The sequence below is a fragment of the Mycteria americana genome, chromosome Z (assembly GCF_035582795.1).
Source record: "Mycteria americana isolate JAX WOST 10 ecotype Jacksonville Zoo and Gardens chromosome Z, USCA_MyAme_1.0, whole genome shotgun sequence".
NCBI lineage: Eukaryota > Metazoa > Chordata > Aves > Ciconiiformes > Ciconiidae > Mycteria > Mycteria americana.
This window is the reverse complement of record NC_134396.1, coordinates 33,207,276-33,226,423: the sequence shown is the minus strand read 5'-3', so window position 1 is coordinate 33,226,423 and position 19,148 is coordinate 33,207,276. Positions and strand designations below refer to the sequence as shown.

At 40.7% G+C, this 19,148-nt stretch overlaps 1 protein-coding gene across 4 annotated transcripts in view; it reads right to left on the bottom strand.

The window, feature by feature from the left end:
• TRPM3 (transient receptor potential cation channel subfamily M member 3) overlaps positions 1-14,098 on the bottom strand; it is a 284,603-nt gene extending 270,505 nt beyond the window's left edge. For all 4 annotated transcript variants that reach the window (XM_075526387.1, XM_075526389.1, XM_075526386.1 and 1 more), the window contains exon 1: positions 14,009-14,098. In XM_075526387.1, the coding sequence (XP_075382502.1) occupies positions 14,009-14,098 (90 nt within the window). The remainder of the gene's footprint in view (positions 1-14,008) is intronic.
• Positions 14,099-19,148: the final 5,050 nt, after the last annotated feature.

The window sequence follows — 19,148 nt, the reverse complement described above, 5'->3', positions numbered from 1 at the left end:
TAGGAAGAGCTGTGGACTCCCTCAAGGGTAGAGAGGTCTTACAGAGAGATCTGGATAGACTAGAGAGCTTGGGCAATCACCAACCGTATGAAATTTAACAAGAGCAAGTGCCAGATTCTGTACCTGGGACGGGGTAATCCTGGTTATACGTACAAGCTGGGGGACCAGAAGCTGCAGAGCAGCCCCATGGAAACAGATCTGGGGGTTTGGGTTGATGGCAAGTTGAATATGAGTCAACAGTGTGCCCTGGCAGCAAAAAGGGTCAACTGTGCCCTGGGGTGCATCGAGCACAGCATAGCTAGCCAGCCGAGGGAGGTGATTGTCCCACTCTATGCTGCACTGGTGCGGCCCCACCTTGAGTACTGTGTGCAGTTTCGGGCACCTCAGTATAAGAAGGACATCAGACTACTAAGAGTGTGTCCAGAGGAGGGTGACCAAGATGGTGAAAGGCCTCGAGGGCAAGTCTTTGGAGGAGCGGCTGAGGTCACTTGGCTTGTTCAGCCTGGAGAAGAGAAGGCTGAGGGGTGACCCCACCGCAGTCTACACCTTCCTCAAGGGGGGCAGTGGAGGTGCTGGTGACCAGCAATAGGACACAAGGAAATGGAATGTCAGGGGAAGTTCAGACTGGACATTAGGAAAGGTTCTTCACTGAGAGGGTGGTCGGTCACTGGAACAGGCTCCCCAGGGAAGTGGTCATGGCACCAAGCCTGTCGCAGTTCAAGGAGTGTCTGGACGACGCTCTTAGTTATATGGTTTAGTTTTAGGCAGTCCTGCAAGGAGCAGGGAGTTGGACTGGATGATCCTTACGGGTCCCTTCCAACTCGAGATATTCTATGATTCTATGATTCTAAGTATACATGGATGAGCTAACTAATTTTAGCTCAGATCTGGGACTAGTAATCTGCTATCTCCGGAATGAGATCAGGACGCAGACAGTGAACAGCAGCTAGTGAAAGGATTAACTTGATTAGATAAACTTTCTGCAACAAACTGATATTAGTGGTATGACATTCTAAAATATATTTGTATTTTATCCTGTGCATGAAGTTCAAAGACATTGTGTTAATGTTAACTTTTCTATTTTTATCTGCTTTATTTTACTTATAATATCTTGTCAATATTTCTGTTGCTAACCTACTTCAAGTTTTTATTTTTAAATAACCCCCTTTTATGAATGGAATTTGAGAAAAATCTAGTACGAGCAGAGATCTACTAATATGTACGTAATCCAAACAAGTGGGATATAATAATAATTGCTGCTTTAAGCATAATGTGTTTTAGCATTTATGTATTCATAGAGTATTCAGATCACATATCAAGTACCTGAATTAATTATGGGTATCTCATTCCTTACTGAATCTTTTTTGCACTGAAACAAGTGCATTATGTTATGCTGCCTGTGGCCTTCCAGTGAAAAGTTGAAAGCCCCCACAGCAGGAAGCAAGTGTTTTAATGACAGCTAATTTGAGTATCTGAGGAAGACCTCAAACGTGAAATTCAGAGTCACAGCCTATTGCATCATGGAAGGACAGAACAGGAAATCCAGAAAGAGGTAAAATTTTAATGGAGCAGTTTTGATACAGGCACATTATAATTCCCTCATCTTAGTGATTTTGAGTTCTCCAGCTTCAGGAAACAAGATAATGGGCTATTATGGTTGTATTGGGACTGTTATTTCCACAGAACGTTGCCTCAGCGGTTTCTGAAAAATCAATCTAGAGTCAAGGGATATTAATTCTGAGCACACAAAAATAAGGCAACTTTGAGGATGTTAATGCTAGTTTTACTCATGCTGATATATAATAGGTGCTTCCAAACTGGGATTTTTCATCTGCAAGATACCTTTTTCTGGACTATATATATACATCCAGTCCATGCAATAGCAGTTTGGCATGAGGAAGAAATGCTACGGGAGAAGAGAAACAAGGCAGTTCAGACGGTTTTGCAGTATTAACCTTGCTTTGTCTAAGACCAAGGAAGAGAGTGTGTCCCAGAACTGGGGTCCAACTGCCACATCAGCCAAGCTTAAATCACCATTGGGGAGAAATCCTTCCTGACATGAAATGACCTCTGACTTTCAAATAAGCATTTACTAACAAGGGCTAAGAGTAGAATTAGGGTTGGGATGACTGTCACAAAGAATCTAGTTGTCAAGGCTTGAAGCACTGTTGTATTAAGTGATCACATTGATACTGAAATAAAGCATATTCCATAAAGCAAGCTAAAGTAGAATACTTCACTGTGCAATTCCAAAGCACTGGGAGGAAACACTCCACCATTAATGTGGTTTAACTGTAATAAAATGTCATTTTGTGATCGCATCAATGCAAACAAGGGCTAGAACTGCCATGGATAGTGAGGATATCCTCACTGCTCAAAGAAAATGAAAAAGCATTTTTTTTCTATGCTATGCTGCTAATCAATTCAATTAGTAAATGTTCCACACATTTCTCTGCAGCTACTAATATTTATTTAATCCTATTAAGTAGTTTGCTTCAGCTTTTTGCCCTCCTCATTTACTTTAACAGGAGAGTAGACTTGGGATTTGATATGGAAAAAATTTGCAGCATTAGTTATGCACACAACTATTTGCAGCAGAGATACCTGAACGTGCCCAGTCTTGAATCGAAATAACATAATGTACATTATACCTATCCTGGGCTATTGCAGTGTTTCTGCTTCAAGCTTCAAGCTCTGCTACCTGGCAAATAAGGGTCACACCCCCTAAAAATTGGTGAAAGTGTCTCCATTGATTCAATTGGATTTCAGATGAGTCCTAAATAAATTAGTGGAAACTATCTGTGCTAACACATTTCATGGCACTGAGATGCTAAATTTGTCAGATAATTTGGTGCAAACAATTTGCTCAGTTTCAGTACTTACCTAAAGACTTCCTATTGTAGTCACATCCCTGGCAGACTGCAATATTGGGTGAAGAAGTAGTTCTTCTCATTTGTTCTAACTCTACAGACATCCATTTTATCATGGGACGTTTTAGTAACACTTGAGAATTTTTGAACATTAAATAAAACTGGAAATTTGCACTACTTAAGAAATAAAAGTAACCAAAAGAAAAAACTTCCTCCTTGGATGTTAGTAATAGGAGTCAGCAGCTTCTAAGGGGAAGAAATCCTCTGAACAATTTACTATTCCCATCTTGAATAAGCTAAATCTCCCACAGTTACCATTAATAAGAAACTGCACAGGATATTTTTGGCTTGATAGATCAGATCTTTATCTTTAAATTATTCTTAAATAATCACATGTATCAAGATAAAATAACCTGATCACATTTAATATCCCACTAGGATATCTCTGAAAACCTTTTTTGTTCCCTCCCCTCCAAATTTTGTTAGAAGGATCAAAATTACCTTTTTATTCCAGAGAAATGCACATAAACATTAAATTTCCTCATTTGTATGTAATAAAGGTAGCATATATGCTTGAAGTTCAGTGTCTTAGTAAGTACTGTGCTGCTGATTGTCCCCCACATGGAGTTTTAAAATTTATTTGCTAATGCGACCACTAAAAAAGCACTGGTTTTATTACTATGCAAGAAACAAAAAGAATATTTCTACTGTGTGAATAGAAAGTGATTGTGTCCCCCCCCAAACCTCTCCCTGAAGACTGATATTTGTTAGTCAACTCACATTCTTGTAAAGTCAGTTAAATCAGAAAGACTTTGTAGGCAATTTAACAGAAATGTTATTTAGTCTCTTCAGGAGACAGAAATGAAAGAGGGTTGTGGTACCTTCTGTTTCTTTATCAACCCTTCCCCAGTTTATAGAGCTAGGATTACCATGGAATACGGAGCAGGAGTCCCTCATGTCCCTGCTGGCCTTTCTAGTAAGACACCTGAAGACTAGAGAAAGAGAGAAAAAAGCAAGCAGCAAGGGAATCTGTCTAACTTCCGTGGAGGAAATAGTGGAATAAATAATCTAATAATCTATGTTGGAAGATGACAAACAGCCATATGTCGTGAGCAGATCTATTAAACTAGCCGATTTCCAAACACAACACAAGAATTTTTAAGCACGAAAGGCTGCTATATCTGTGCCCTCTGCTCATAGTGGGAAAACAAGAAATCAGACTTCGAGTGCAGCAAGAAAGATCCAGGCAGACACCACAGAAAAATATTCCTGATGGCATAGATAGGGTCACACTAAAAGATTGCCTACGAGGGTTATGGCTTTAGGAACTTAGATAAACATCTGTAAGGAATTATGTATGTTGAAGTATCCTGCTAGTGGCAGGATAAAGTAAGCAACTTTTGGGGGTCTCTTTTCATGATGTATCCCGATTTACCCTGTTGTCACAGAAGAAAGTAAGTGTAGGACCTCTAAAAAAATTGGCATCATATTCTTTTTTAAGACAAAGTTGCATTTGACCTGAATAATTTAAAAAAGTATTTGGCTTCCAAGCAGTATTACTTCACAACCAGCTATATCAAAGATGATACAAAATTACAGCCATCACATCCAAAACCAAAGGGATACCTTTAACTACTGCTGTGCTTGTCTTGACGAGAATTTTGGGCAATCTTGATGCCTGATCTACCCATCCTGCAGGCAGAGGGAGTTGACCTCTTCCTTGGATGGCTCAGTCACTGGACTGCATGTAGCAAATTATTTGTCATTATTATTGCCATCATAACCGGGCACCACTATTGCTTCTGTGAGTACAGGCTAAGCAGCTAAATGTCAGAAAACTGCTTTGAGTGATGCAGTTCTGGAAAAGGGCCAGCAGGGAGGTGGGCAGAAATGTAGGAAAAAAACCTGAGAAAAGCACTAGTATTATGGCTAGGTTGTACAGATCTTCATAGTTTTAATTTGATAACACAGAATTTTCAGCCAGAAAAAAACACTGTTCATCAAATACAGCCTCCTGCATAAGACACCACCTAGTAATCTGAAGTACTGAACCCAGAAGTTGAACAAGAATGTATTTGGAAAATGCCTTCTGCAATTCAGAAAACTTAGAAAATTCTACCTACAATCATAGAAAAGTCAGTCTGGAAGGTCCTCAGGGTATCCTGTAATTAGTTCATCCAGTTGTAGTTTCGGTCTCTTTTTCTAGCTGTATGCAAAGAAGCATGTCGAGCCATCACACTAGGAAACTGAGGTGTGATATTGCATTAGAACAGACCCAGCAGCAACATGCCATGTGGTTAGTAAATCACAAAGTTCAAAAAACTGGATCCTTCCATAACAAAACAACGACGTGCATCCTCCTTAAATTCTTAATTATGATGGCTCAATAAGTTACTACATCTGCCCTTTGCATCTACCCACAAAAGGTGAAGAAAAAGGCAACTGAAAGACAGTGTTTTCACTCAGTCACCTTCTCACTAATGTAAAATGAGCATGATGATTGTTTTAATTACATTATAAGAATGTAATTTTCTAATATTCATAATAATTCATAATTTTCTAATTTCCATAATATTTTCTTCAGTAACTTCGTTGACACTGCTAAAAGCACTTTGTCAGACTGTTTCATGTCATCATATTATTTGGGGGATGAAAGATATTTTCGATGAAGTGATTTTATTTCATGCTTTATTATCGGCTTTGACATAAATTTCCAGAGAGACCCAAGGGCATTTCTTTTTACACTGCAGCATAGTCTTGTTAGCAATTCAGGTGGAATAAAACCACTCAGCTTCACTTTATGGTCTTGTGCCCTGAATTTTTCACATAGCACCTTTTCAAACATAAGGAACAGTATTGCAGAACAACATTAAAATCTTATGCTGTTAATACGGGATTCCACTAACACATTAAGCAGCATTGTATTTGCCGCTTCTTGATTGTATGACCTCTGTACTTAGCATTTTGCAACCTTTTTTAAAACAATAGTGTCTGTTCAGAACCAGCTTTAATTTTTTTCTATGCTGTTAATATACATAAAAATGCTACTTTTTTTTTTTTTAAATTTCTCTGGAAACAAGACCATAAAGCATCTTTCATGCAGTCACAAATTAGGAAACATGCATTTACTTTCTGATAGGCAAGTTTATTGCAGTGTTTCATATGTTATCAATTCTTGCAAAGGCCAGTGGGAATTGAGGCCACTTGCCACCTCCTGTAAGTATTCAAATCTGAAAAGACTGAGGGTCACGGGAAGCAGAGACCATTTATCAGCCAAGTCCTTCTGCGTGCAGGAAACATGGACAACCCTGGATGACTTCTCTGATTCCTCACATTCATCACTGTAGCCCATTGGCCGTGTGGCACAGAAGGTGGCAAAACCCCACTGTATTTTCTAAGACGAAGGTAGAGACACTGATGAAACAGCTCTGGATTTAGGGATAAACACTGCAAAATAATATTGACATGCAAGAGAATAAAAACCTGTAGCCATTCCTTATTTTAAAACAGCCAGCTGTTGTAAAGCTTTAAACCTTAGCTGCTGCATGAGGACTGAAAATTTAATGTTACCTTTTCTATCACTTCTTTTTGAAAAGCACTCACATGGTAGTGACATACCCAGAAAGAAAAGCCATTTTTTTCTAAAATAGTCTGGTCTAAAAGAAGAAACTTTGCATTCACACAGCCTTTTCCAACCTGAAAGTCAAAACTATTTTTCCCTCTACATGAAATTAGTAGACTACAGCCTCCTCCTTCAAAACGGCCCTGATGTGTCTACCTCTTTTACATGTAGGATACCCCATGGAAACACGACTTCTACTGGTAGGCTTTTTGTTTTGATTTCTCCCTTTCCTTTTTCTTAATTGGGATAATATTTCTTGTGGAAACTAGTTTGCTGCTACATCACTTCCAAGTCAGTGGTCACCAACCTGAGTCATATTAATGGAAAAGATTCAGTCAGTAAGGCAAACTGCTAACAAGCTCTGATTCACCTTTGATCACATAAAAAATGTACACTGCACCAAAGAATTAACCACACAAAGTGACTACTTTTGTATATAAAAAAGGAAAAGTCATTAACAGCTTCCACATTTCCTTCCCTTTCAGAAGAAATGAACTGACATAATCTGTCAGAAACTCCTTACACATGAACATGTCCAGGTGCCGCATGAGAAGGATCAGCTCATCTCACCGTTGGTGAGAAGTATGACTTCAAGAAATAAGCAGCTTTTGGGAATGTGCAGCCCCCAAAAGGCATATTATCAGTTCTTCAACCCCAGCTGTAAAATGTCTTCACCGCACTGCCATTACTTGATTATAAAATGCGAAGTACTAGAGGTGCAGCTAACAGTTGAGCAGCAGTAATGCAAGCATACCTGTGCAAAGGTGCTGTGAAGCTACATGGCAACACCCATTGCTCCCCTGATTTGGAGTGTTAAATGAATTTATTGATGATAAAGCAGGAGACTGCAAAGGCACAGCAATGCCCTAGCCAGGTCTCTTTCCTGCCATCCTTAAATGATGAAAATGATGGCACAGGAGCGAAACAGACAACAGAAAGCAGAATCTTTCTCTTTGCTGGTAACATGGCTTTTGGGCTTCTAAGGACAAATAATGCACCACAGAAAATCTGTGAATTAGAGTCAAAAACATGCAACATCTATTACAACAGTAATAGATATAACCGTGATCTTTCTGGCAGGAAAACAGAAGTTTGTTTATCAAATAATTTCTTTCTGAACAGAACTTGTATGCACTCTTAAAACTCATCTATCTTTCATACCGTATACAACATCCCACCATACCGAGAGATGTGACTAGTTTTTCTATTAGTGAATTTACAAGAAAATTGTTACATTGACTGATATTTTCTACATGCCTGTGTTTTAAGCAGTCTGATCCTAAGAGCTGAACTGTCGTTACTTCCCAGAATGCATCAAATCCTCCTGAAGCAAGCATAGTGCTGGCTCATTTGTTATTACAGTTTAAGTCAGTAAGCAGCTGAGTGCAGGCACAGGTAAATTACTACCCCTATTTTACTGTCGGTAATCTGTATATTACTTTCAGAAACATTGAGTGCGCCAGCTCACTAATGATAACAGTATGCATTAGGATTTGTTCCAAGTATCTCAGTTTTTCAGTCGAGACTTAGTAAACCTGCCCTCTCATTTTGCTGCAGTTTGAAAGGTGGATATGGTAAATTAACTAAAATAATAATCAGAATCAATTCTAAATATTAAGCAGTGATAAACCGGAAGACCCCACTGCCAACTGGGCATCAAAAGACTAGCTAAGAGAAAAAAATCTACACATTTTGACTGCCTTTGTGTCTAGATTTCTGCTCATTTTCTCATTGATAGTGAATAAAATAGCATAAAAAGCGTACACTTCTCTTTCTGAAGACGATAACCCAATCTAACATTACCACCTCATGATTATGGCACACAAATCCACTTACAAGTAATTTTAAAAATTATTTATCAAAAGTATCTTCCCTGTGTTATAGGACTCTTCTATCAGTCCAATAACCTTTTTTTTCAAATCCACATGAGGAATAAAATCAGCTCCAAAAGGTATAGCTTTCTTCTCTCTTACAGTCACTTTTTCTTACAGTAGAGGGTTCAGAAGCATAAATATTTACTGTTTTATAAAGAACATATTTCATTCTTCCACCATTCTGGAGAAGCAAATTTTTCATTCAGTTTGCCAAATGAGGTTTTTTAAAAGTATCCCTAAATAAAGTTATATTTGGTAATGAAATAGCAATGACATTTTAGCTGATTTAAGCTGTTGAACAGTGTGGTATTTCACCACGTACTTTAATAAAGCCTACCACGTGTTTCCCAGTCTTTATTCCTTGTAGATACCTTGTTTATAGACGTAACCAAACTTACTGTAGCAGGAGAAATATTGTCCACACTTCTATTTCACATATTTCAGCCCAGCCAGAATTTCATATGTATATATTGTCACACTTAAAAGACACTTTGTCTCATTCTAATGAACCATTTTTTAGCTTTTCAGTTTTCTCTTGCTTTACCTTAAGCATTCTTGGTAGGGCAATCAAATAAAAATAATTAACAAAAATAAGATCTAGTTTCTCATTTGGTAAGAAATTCAATGTCTGATCTCTTTAAGCTTCCAGCAGTTCCTGGAGCTACATTAGACTGCTGCCCAGGTTAGGTAAATGTTCTTTGTATTTATTTGGTAGAGCTGAGCAGGCATTTTTACTGAGCCGTATGCTGGGAAAAATTAGCCAAAACATTTTCTCCAGTGTTTCTTCTGATTCACTTGGTTTCCTTTCCTCTGGCCCTTCCAAAGTTCCTGCCTTCCAAGTCTACCTACTGACATGCAATTCAAATTAATTATAAAAAATTTTAGTAGTCTTATTAAGAAAAAATAGACGGGGTAATTTGTTGCTTTCCAAATGTTTAGTACAGTACTTCTACACATGCACATCTCTAAATCTGTGGTGTTAAGCTTATTGCACATCACAGACTTTTTATTTTTCAGTCCTCTGTCTACTCTCAATCTAGGGGGGGTGGGGGGGTGGGTGTTAAGTGTATTGCTCATTCCTTGATTCCATGGCATGTATCATATCTGTCCCAAGCAGAAGTGCAACATCTGCAGTCTCTCCTAGGGCACAGGGTCCTCTGAGTGAAGTCTTTAGTATGATGTCACTCATACAACATTGTTCTAAAATGTCTGTTTTCTCTAAATCCTGCCATTTGGACTTGACTTCCTTTCCTGGGAGGCAATCTCTTCTTCTGACATGTGGAGACTCAGAAACTCTCTTTGAGCATAAAACAGAAATGTGACTACCAGACCTTTCTGCAACTGGAACAAAGCTCTTACATATACAATGGCACAAAGTGGACCAGGACTGCTTGCCACTAATAGTAACCCGTCCTTAAAAGAAATAAAAAAGTATCAAGGTAACAAGACCTTGGCCAAACACACAAAGAAACAAGCTTCAGAACTCAGGTAGAGAAACAGAAGCTGGACAAGTCACTGCTGGAAAGCCACCTCTGGGAACTAATGTGACCATCTCAGGAGAATGACAGTTCCCCTCTCTGCACAAAGCCACCCCCTCTGCATATGTGCTCAAGGCACTTCTTAATCCTCTTGCTTCAAATGGGAAGGTATTAGATGCTGTGTTAGCATGTGTTTAAGTATATTGAAACAACTACAAAAAGTACCAGCGTGGAACGTGCTACAGGAAATTTATTAGGGGAAAAAATGGGAGCAGTGAAGGATGAGCTGATGACACAAGTCGTAAAAATGTTCTCCAATAATTTGTTTCAATCTGTACTTCAAATACAGCTCCTAGTACTCTGCGCGTCTGTTAGAAAATGAAAAATGGAGAAAACAGGATTATAAACCATACCTAAACATGAGGGTATTAGTGAAGTGGGTTAGAACAGGAACACACGCCTGGAAGAAAAGCATAGGGAGCAAAGCTGGACAGCATCTGCAAATGATCCTAGTTCATCTAAATAAAATGAGGCCACTGTGGCCAGAGCCGCATCAAATGTCAGTTCAGGCAACAGAGCACTGCACACCATTTCAACAGAACGGAGCAAGAGCATAGCCTACCTGTTGAATAATACCTGTGCCGGTTTTGGCTGGGATAGAGTAAATTTTTGTCACAGAAGCTATTATGAGGCTATGTTTTGCATTTGTGCTGAAAACAGTGTTGATAACATGCTGATGTTTTAGTTACTGCTGAGCAGTGCTGACACAGAGTCAAGGCCTTTTCTGCCTCTCACCCCACCCCACCAGAGAGTGGGCTGGGGGTGCACAAGAAGCTGGGAGGGGACACGGCTGGGACAGCTGACCCCAACTGACCAAAGGGATATCCCATACCATATGATGCCATGCTCAGCATATAAAGCTGGGGAAGAAGAAGGAAGGGAGGGACATTCGGAGTGATGGTGTTTGTCTTCCCAAGTAACCGTTACACGTGATGGAGCCCTGCTTTCCTGGAGGTGGCTGAACACCTGCCTGACCATGGGAAGCAGTGGATGAATTCCTTGTTTTGCTTTGCTTGTGTGCACGGCTTTTGCTTTCCCTAATAAACTGTTCTTATCTCATCCCACGAGTTTTCTCACTTTTCCTCTTCCAATTCTCTCCCCCATCCCACTGGCCGGGAGCGAGTGAGCGGCTGTGGGGCTCAGTTGCCAGCTGGGGTTAAACCATAATACCACCTTTTATTATTTATTTAAAACCAGTCATTTCAAGACAGTCCTGTAGATTTGTTAGTAAGTAATACAAAGTGAGAGGCCTCCATGCAAGTCCTAGATTCCAGTGTTTATTTAGATCCATCAGTGTGAAAGCACTGATGCTCCACTTAAAAATATATCCACAGGATAAGAACTTTAAACTTCTCATTGAGAAGACATAGAATTAATTGAAAAGTTCGTGCTGTTTATTACCAAGGTCCAGGTCATGCCACAGTGATTTTTTTTGCGTGTAAAACAGGAAATCTCTGCTATCTCTCATTCTTACAAGTTCAGGCAAAGGTGTATCCTTGACCTTAATGATGTCATTTAGTTGTTTTGTTCTGGTAGACTAAAATAAAGCATGGAAACGACAAAGACACAATGATATTTTATATTCTCTTACTCTTAATAAATTTACAATGTACATTGAAATAGAGTTTGGCAACCATAGATAAAGCAGATAATAATAAAAACATGCCATTACATATCAGCTTTTGCAAAGTTTATTCTGTTATTGAGGGCATTCTCTGCAGAGAAAGGCTGTATAAAAAAGGGTCTACAGGACATCTACTGAGAAACAATATTGCATTAGCCCTTAAGACCACTTAATCCATTTGGAAACTGGGCAGTTAAAAAATGAGCTTATATTATTGCCTTTCCAATGTTTGTGGATTTACAGGAGCACCTTTCATTTAGGAAAAAAAAGGGTTTCTTTATTTTTTGGAGAAAGACACAAAAGAGAAAAGAATACATGCACCCTTCTGATGAGTGAATTTGTATACATAAAAATTTTCAAATTCCCTGAGGAAAAACAGGAAAATATTTATACTGCTCATCTGGTAATTTAGTGCTGCTGTTATCACACTCTTTCCTTAATAGCTCTTCATGACAGGAGAATTCCTTCAGGTTGGCTGTTCTATCTTTTGAGGAATTAGGACAATGGGGCCCTGCTCTTACGTGAATCACTTGCTTTGAATACGTTAAATAATAAAAGACAAAGATAAGAAGTATATATTGCAAGTAAAATTTTAAGCTGATTGGCAGCCTTGAAGATGCTGATACATGCATTTCCCTCTCCAATTAACCAGTTCTGCTCATCAGCTCAGGAAGGTGCCAGAGTCTCACCTCCTTTGCTGTTGTTCTCTCCCACACCTCACACACCCCTCCGTGCAGAGGTTGCTTATCTGTGGTTATTTGCCCTGCTCTTGTTAACTCTGCAGGGTCCACTCCCTATCTGGCCCTAAAAGGTTATAGCTGTAGCTTCAGAAAATCATTTTTAGTCAGCTCTTTTAATAATTAATGGCAACGTTCGCCCTTAAAATGTGCAATGAAGAGAAACCATACACAGGGGGCAACATTTGCCTGCCAAAAAAGAAATATTGCAGACTTTCCCCCCCCCCCCTGATATCGAGAATGATAATAACATTCCCCACCTCTGAATTCTCACACCTCAGGAAAATTATGTTTTCCTAAATGTATCTGACTTGTAGAATATGGATATTCGAATGTGTGCTTCTGCGGCGGGGGGTGGGGGGGAAGCCTTTGCAAGAGAATCAACACCACTTTCTGATTTGTTCTGTATTATTTATATTTTCATTTTTCAGCAATCTAAGTTTTATCTTTCCTCTGTTCTTTGGAGCTGCTCACAATGTACCTTCCAGCAGCCATACATCTGGTTTGGAAACCGAAATATTTTTCTAGGGTAGCCCCTTCCTGTGACAAATACCTGTTATGATACACAGTATGGTCACTTCTGCATCGCAAATACAATAACTATACGTGCAATATATGTCTGCTAAGTGCACTATCATACACTACACTACTGTTCAAATATGTTGCATTAGGAAGACTGACCTAATTTCAAAGCTACCCACACAAAATCAAATGGTTATATCAAACATTACCTTCTAATACACTGTTAGAGTAGCCATGTTTTACCTGGCTGCATATTAATTTCAAAGCCAAACTATCAAGTACTAAGATGAACCGAGATGATTAGTGTCATGAATCCAACATTTTGTAAAACATATTACAGGTGCAGAAGCCTAAAGGGACCTGACTATACTGTTTAAATTTTCATTGTATAACCCAATTAATTAAGAAGTTCCAAGAACAAAGAAGATTTTTCAGTTCAATGTAACCTTTTTTTCATCAAAAAGTTGATCCAAGATATTTTGTTTTCCAGTTACAAATGTCTCTAAAACAGCTTCAGTGGGACACGCAGTAGTAGTGGTACTTTGCGTGCTGAGATTAAGAGCCCTCCGCTGTCTGTAATCCCAAATACTGTTTTCAAATTATTAATAATTATCTCCTAGGAAAGCACATTTTAAAACGCCTTCAAAAGCACCTGCACAACTGCGCCACTTGGTTTACAAAGCAAAAAATCAACGTCAGAAAGTTTCACTGCCGGTCTTTCACTGACCCTGTGCCTAAGCACAGCTCCCAGGAAAGCCAGCCAGTCTTTGTCCACTCACGCACTGTTCCGCGTACTCGTTAGTCTGTGCGGTACTGGACCTTCGGGTGTTTCCTAGGGACTAGGTAACCCCAAAGAACAGGTGGCAGGGGACTGCTCACAAAGGAACACCTTAGAAACAGACTCCTCTTCATCCCTGGAAGTTCACGGCTTCATTGTTTTAAGACAAGGCGAGCAGAAGCACGGATGATCTCCACCATCCCTTGCTCCCTTTTTACCCCTCTCCCAGACCTTTCTCGACTGATAAACGTGCAGAACTGGAGCACGGACACGCAATTTTGGTATCTTCGGGTACTCGCAAGGGGTTTCAAAGGTAGCAGGGAAGCGAACGAAGAGTGGAGTTGGGACTATTTCGGAATTAACTTTCCAGCAGCAGCGTCTGCAGTGCCCCGGGCGGGTGCCGAGCGGCAGACGCCGGCTGCCAACGCGGGCCGTCACCGTACCTTAAGGAGCCTGACGGAGGGGAGGAAGGCGGCATGGCACAGCTTCCGGATGGTCCAGTTGAGCGGCCGGGGAGCGTCGGTCTGGTTCATGGCCCTCCACAAGCCCCGCCGGGCGAAGACCCGCAGACCTGGCGGCGCCTACCGCCGGCACCGCGCGCCAGGGCGCGGGCACCCCACGCGCATCCCGCCCGCGCCCGCCGCGCCGCAGGGCAGGGCTCGCCCGGCGCGGGCAGAGGGCTGGGCTGGGCGAGCGGCGCGGCTGTGGCCACCGGTCCTCCTTAAGAAAGCCACCGCCTGCCTGGGAACGGCAGTGCTCATGCATACCAAATGCGGCTGAATGGAGGCGCTCGGCCCGCTGCTCGGGGCAGGCTGCGCTGGCTGAGCGGCGAGGGGCAGCCCGCACAACAAAAAAGGCTGCAGCGAGAGCTGCCGCTCCGGCTGTCTCCCTCCTGCCCTCCTCAGAGAGCAGCCAGGGCAGCCTCTCCCCGGCAAGCTCAGCCATCCACCTCGCTCCTCCGCTTCCCTGGCGAAACGCAGGGCAGAAAGGAGGTAATTTAAATCGGGCGAGCGGAGGGGTACTTGCACTTTCTTTCCCAAAGCATTGCCAGGCGAGGGGAACCGGCATGAGGGGAGGGGCCAACGCTCCGACAGCGAAGATTGAGGGGGAAAAAACTAATTCCCTCTTGACGTGTTGATATAATGGACCTAGAAAGCAGAATTCCATTGATCTGGCACAGTATTGGTGTGCTAGCAGCAAGTGGCAGCGGTTAGAAGCTGTACTATAAGACAATGTATGTAAGACTGTAGCTGTACTATAAGACAGGTTCACATGCACATTCTGGCAAAAAAAAAAAAAAAAAGAACAAGTTCGAATGCAGATCATTTTAATAATAAATCTATGTGCAGAATGATTCTTTTAAAGACATGCAAACACATGAAGTAAGAGTGCTGGGGCAATTCAAGTACAGCAAATAATGTTTCCATTTGGGGCAGTAACTGGCTTTCTCAGCTAATGAAGATATTCCTAATGCCAGCTCTCCACCTAAAGGAGAAACACCTTTTCCCACTATTTTTTTGAGGGGATGAAGGTTACCTGAGGGTAGGGTTAGAAAATGCAAAAGCAAACATCCTATAAAGCAGTGGGAATTTTTCATTTTGCCAGTAATGACCAGTTTTTACTCAGATTATGGAGGAAAACAGCCACTTCTAAGTAAAGTTTAAATCTCTCGTAAATCAGGTTAGAAAATACACATTCAGTTTACTTCGCTGGATTTCATTGATCTGCCATTTTCATGTTTCCTTTTAATCCCCCTAGTGCACATATTTTTCTCCTCTATTTATAACTTATTCTTATTATTGTGTCTACATTCATCAGCAAAAGCTGAATAATTCTCCAAATGAGAGGAAAGAGATGAAGAATATTGTTTCCATGAGGCTATGCTAATCTGCCTGGATCACATATGACTGTCCATAATGGTTTGCAGTAGGGTCACCAATCTAAAACTCTCTAACATGAAGCAATACTTCTGGTTTGCTTTTTAAAGTTTGTTTAAGGATAGAAAACTCTGGGGAGAACTGGGAAACTCAGTACCTCGGTCAGTACCATCAGATCCTCCAAGGTAAATGGAGGATCCTAAGAACATTGAAGTTATCCCAGTAGAGCAGGGTAAGGATTGTTGTTTACAACCCAGCCTTCCTCTCCAAAGGAAGTCTTGCCATTGTACAGAGATCAATATTCTCCAAAGCCTATATATTGGAGTCCGTGTAGAAGGAGTCCATGTGCATTGAGGTGGAAGCCCAGTACCTTTATGCTTGTTTTGAACATATGCATACCAACCAGCTCCTCCTCACCACACCCTCTCAAGAATTGTATGAATGTTCTTATTCAACCTCAGTGTTGGATAAAAAATTCTTCTGCCCAGAATATAATGCCCCGGAACACAGTGCAAGGCTGACTACGCACCAGAAGAGCCCTCTCACCTGTTCCACCCCACTGTACATGGCAAAATTATAAAACTTCAAAGGTGCAGAGACCAGACCATGGGTTGTCTGTGGAACGGAATGGGTAGAACACCAGGAGCCACTCCCTTGTGACAAAATTCATGCAGATGAATTTCTGGTTATAACTGGGCAGCTAGTTTAAATTATACATGTTTAAATGCCTTCTTGCTTGAGCTCTGAATGTATTTGTGTTATAAAAGGAGGAAAAAAACCTTGTTGTTGATAGTGAAATAGAACATCAGTAAGTAAATATGATTTTCTGAAACTACTTTTCTAAAACTCCATTAAAGAGGCAAAATTAAGTAGGTAGAAAAAAAATTTCTGACTTTAAATAGCATGCACCTTAAAACGTGTGTGGCATGATAACTTTGCTCTGTTATAAAGGTAATAATATCCAATGATAAAGGGTTTGGGTTTCATAGTAAAAAGAAAGTAAAAGATTCAAGCAAATCGGAAACAAGGATTCCCAACACTCCCAAGACCATGCCTTTCCCCTGTCCCCCACCCCCAAGCCATGCTGATAACTTTTCTTTACCCTTACCCCTGAAGATTAGGAAGGAGTTTCTTGGGAAGGTACCAGAATCATCATTACCCTGACCCCTTCACATCTGTTTTGTGTTAGGCATCTGCCATAAACCCAAATGTTCAGCCTATATGCTAGGGACAAAGAAGACAGAGGAATCATAGCATGCTGCCCTTCTTTTCAATGAGTAGAGTAACAAATCTCTGAGGAGGCTAGAGAGCTGAAGACAATAAAGAAACATAACAGATAGCTTTAATAAACTAAAAATAGCGAGCCCAATGTATCTTCTAGCTACCACAGAGCTTCCCGTCTTTGAGATGAGCTCTCTCATTGCCTTCTTCTGCAAACAGTACCTTAGGGACAAGAGCTGTTATGTGCTGCAGTGTTTACTACACACCAGCCTTCTTTCACAGGCCTGTTTTCCATGGCCTTGTGCCTTGCCTAGCCATTTGTATTTGCAGAAAGTGAGCGCAAGAATACTAACTTCTGTCAGTGGCAGCAAGGAAGCTCTGATGGACAGGACATTACCGTGATATGGGAGCTTCAATTCCACCACAAAGTCCTTGGGTGCCTTTAGGTAGATCATTTAATCCCTGCTTGGCCTTCATTTTAATTCATTTTAACTTTAGTGTATGTCTCTTACCTATAAGCAATACTGCAGTGACTTTGAGGCTCTTCAGTGTAAATTTGAGAAAAGTCAAGCAAGGAGATTTCTTTGTCATGGCAGCAGCCTCCGCCAATTTTTGGTAAGCATAAATGGCGAAGGGTTAGGAAGCAAAGATGCAAATTCTGAAAAGCTTTTTTTCAGAGATGCTGACAACAATGGATAAAAAATATAGTGAAAGATTAGAGAGATGTTGTTTTTTGTTTGGTTTGTGGGACTTTTTATCACTTCAGTGAAAAAGTCAGAGTTTGAATGTCTTATTCTATCCTGCTGGAAAAAGCAAGTGCTCAGCTCAACTCTTCTACAATCTGAGGCCCATTAGGAGATGCAAAGATGTAGCAATCCCACTAGGATTTAAGTTCCTACTTTGCTAGAGCTAAAAGACAGAGCTGCCACTTTCATATTAAAACACCGTCTCTGAAGCATGCTCACTGCACCATCAGTATTCACATCTACTTCTTTGTCTCTTGCCAAGGAGCACCTTTGGTACCACAGGAAGGCATAGCAAATAGAAGATAAATTAAATTGCTTCCTGCAATACAGAGAGATTTCTATTTTTCTTAAACCTATTGTTCATGGAAAGCATTTTTAAGAGCACCTCTGTGTAGATTTCTGCCATCTACTGTGATAATAATCCTACACTTAGAAAGCTCTGATACAGTAAACTTTAACACCTCTGGGAATGCTACAGAATGAAAAATTGCTGAGATGCCCATTAACACCCAGACCACTCTCAGCACACTAGTAACGTCCAACATTTTCAACCTGAGAGCAAACATTTAACAAAAAGGTATTATGGACTACAAACCTAGCTACTGCTCTCCTATCCTGCCCAGTTAACAATTCCTTTATGAAAGAAGAGACACGGTGTAAATGAAAAGCAGAAAGGGCAGGATGACGTATTGGTCAGAAAGATGTATTGGTCAGCATGGTAGAAAGCAACCTCTTCTGCACAGCTGCTGCGTAACAGGGGACAAACATCAGATGGAGGCAGGAGAGTTTTCCCATGATATCACACCTGTTTTTCCCGTGTACATCAACAGATGAGAGAAGAAAGACACATCTTCTTCACAGGGCAGCTATAGAGCCACTTTGCCAAGGCTTCCTTGCTCTTGGAGCACCTTTCCTGCTTCCCCAAGGGCTTGCACTGCCCAGTGGGGTAGCAAATACCAGAGAGAATACCTTGCGCCCCTTTGCTTGCAGTGCTCATCATGGGAGTACTACAGAGACATGCTGAAGCAGAGGTGGTAGCTCTTCGTAACACACTTTGGCCATCTCCTACGTTTGTGGAGGAAATGGCAGGATAGCAATAGAAAAAAAAAAAGAAGTAATTCAGAAGCTCGTATTTGAAAGTCAGAACTAACAAAGCATTTCATAGGTATAGCCAAGAGGTATCGGTCATCTTACTACCCTGTCACTTTGCAGGTCTGTAAGCTAAACAATATTGAAGAGTACATCAACGAATATATGTCAAATTTACCTTCATTTTGTGTGATTTCTTGCAAAAATCAGAGAAGAGAAAGATAAGTATATGATATAAAGTTTGGATAAACTATGCTTAGTTTTATGCTTGCCATAACATCTTAATGGACCCAGGTTCTCTTGAAGCTTAACTCAACTGATAATTAATTTATAAAATTTCTCCACTGGTCTCATATCTTTTCTGTTCGCAGCGTGTCTGAGGTAGCTTTTTCTGCTACCTTTGCTAAGGTATTTCACAGGTCTTCTGCCACATGCTCATATCCGTTAGTCCCTCTCCCTGAGACACAGACACACATATTAATGTAATGTCTATATACTTATTAAATGTTAATTAAATAATTTGTCCCAGATGCAGGCAATTCTGTAGATGGTTTCAAGCACATACATAAACAGTACTGTATGTAGCTATAAATTACGGCTTTTGGCAACTGATTGAAAAGCCAGAATAAAGGGTATTCTTTCTGTTATCT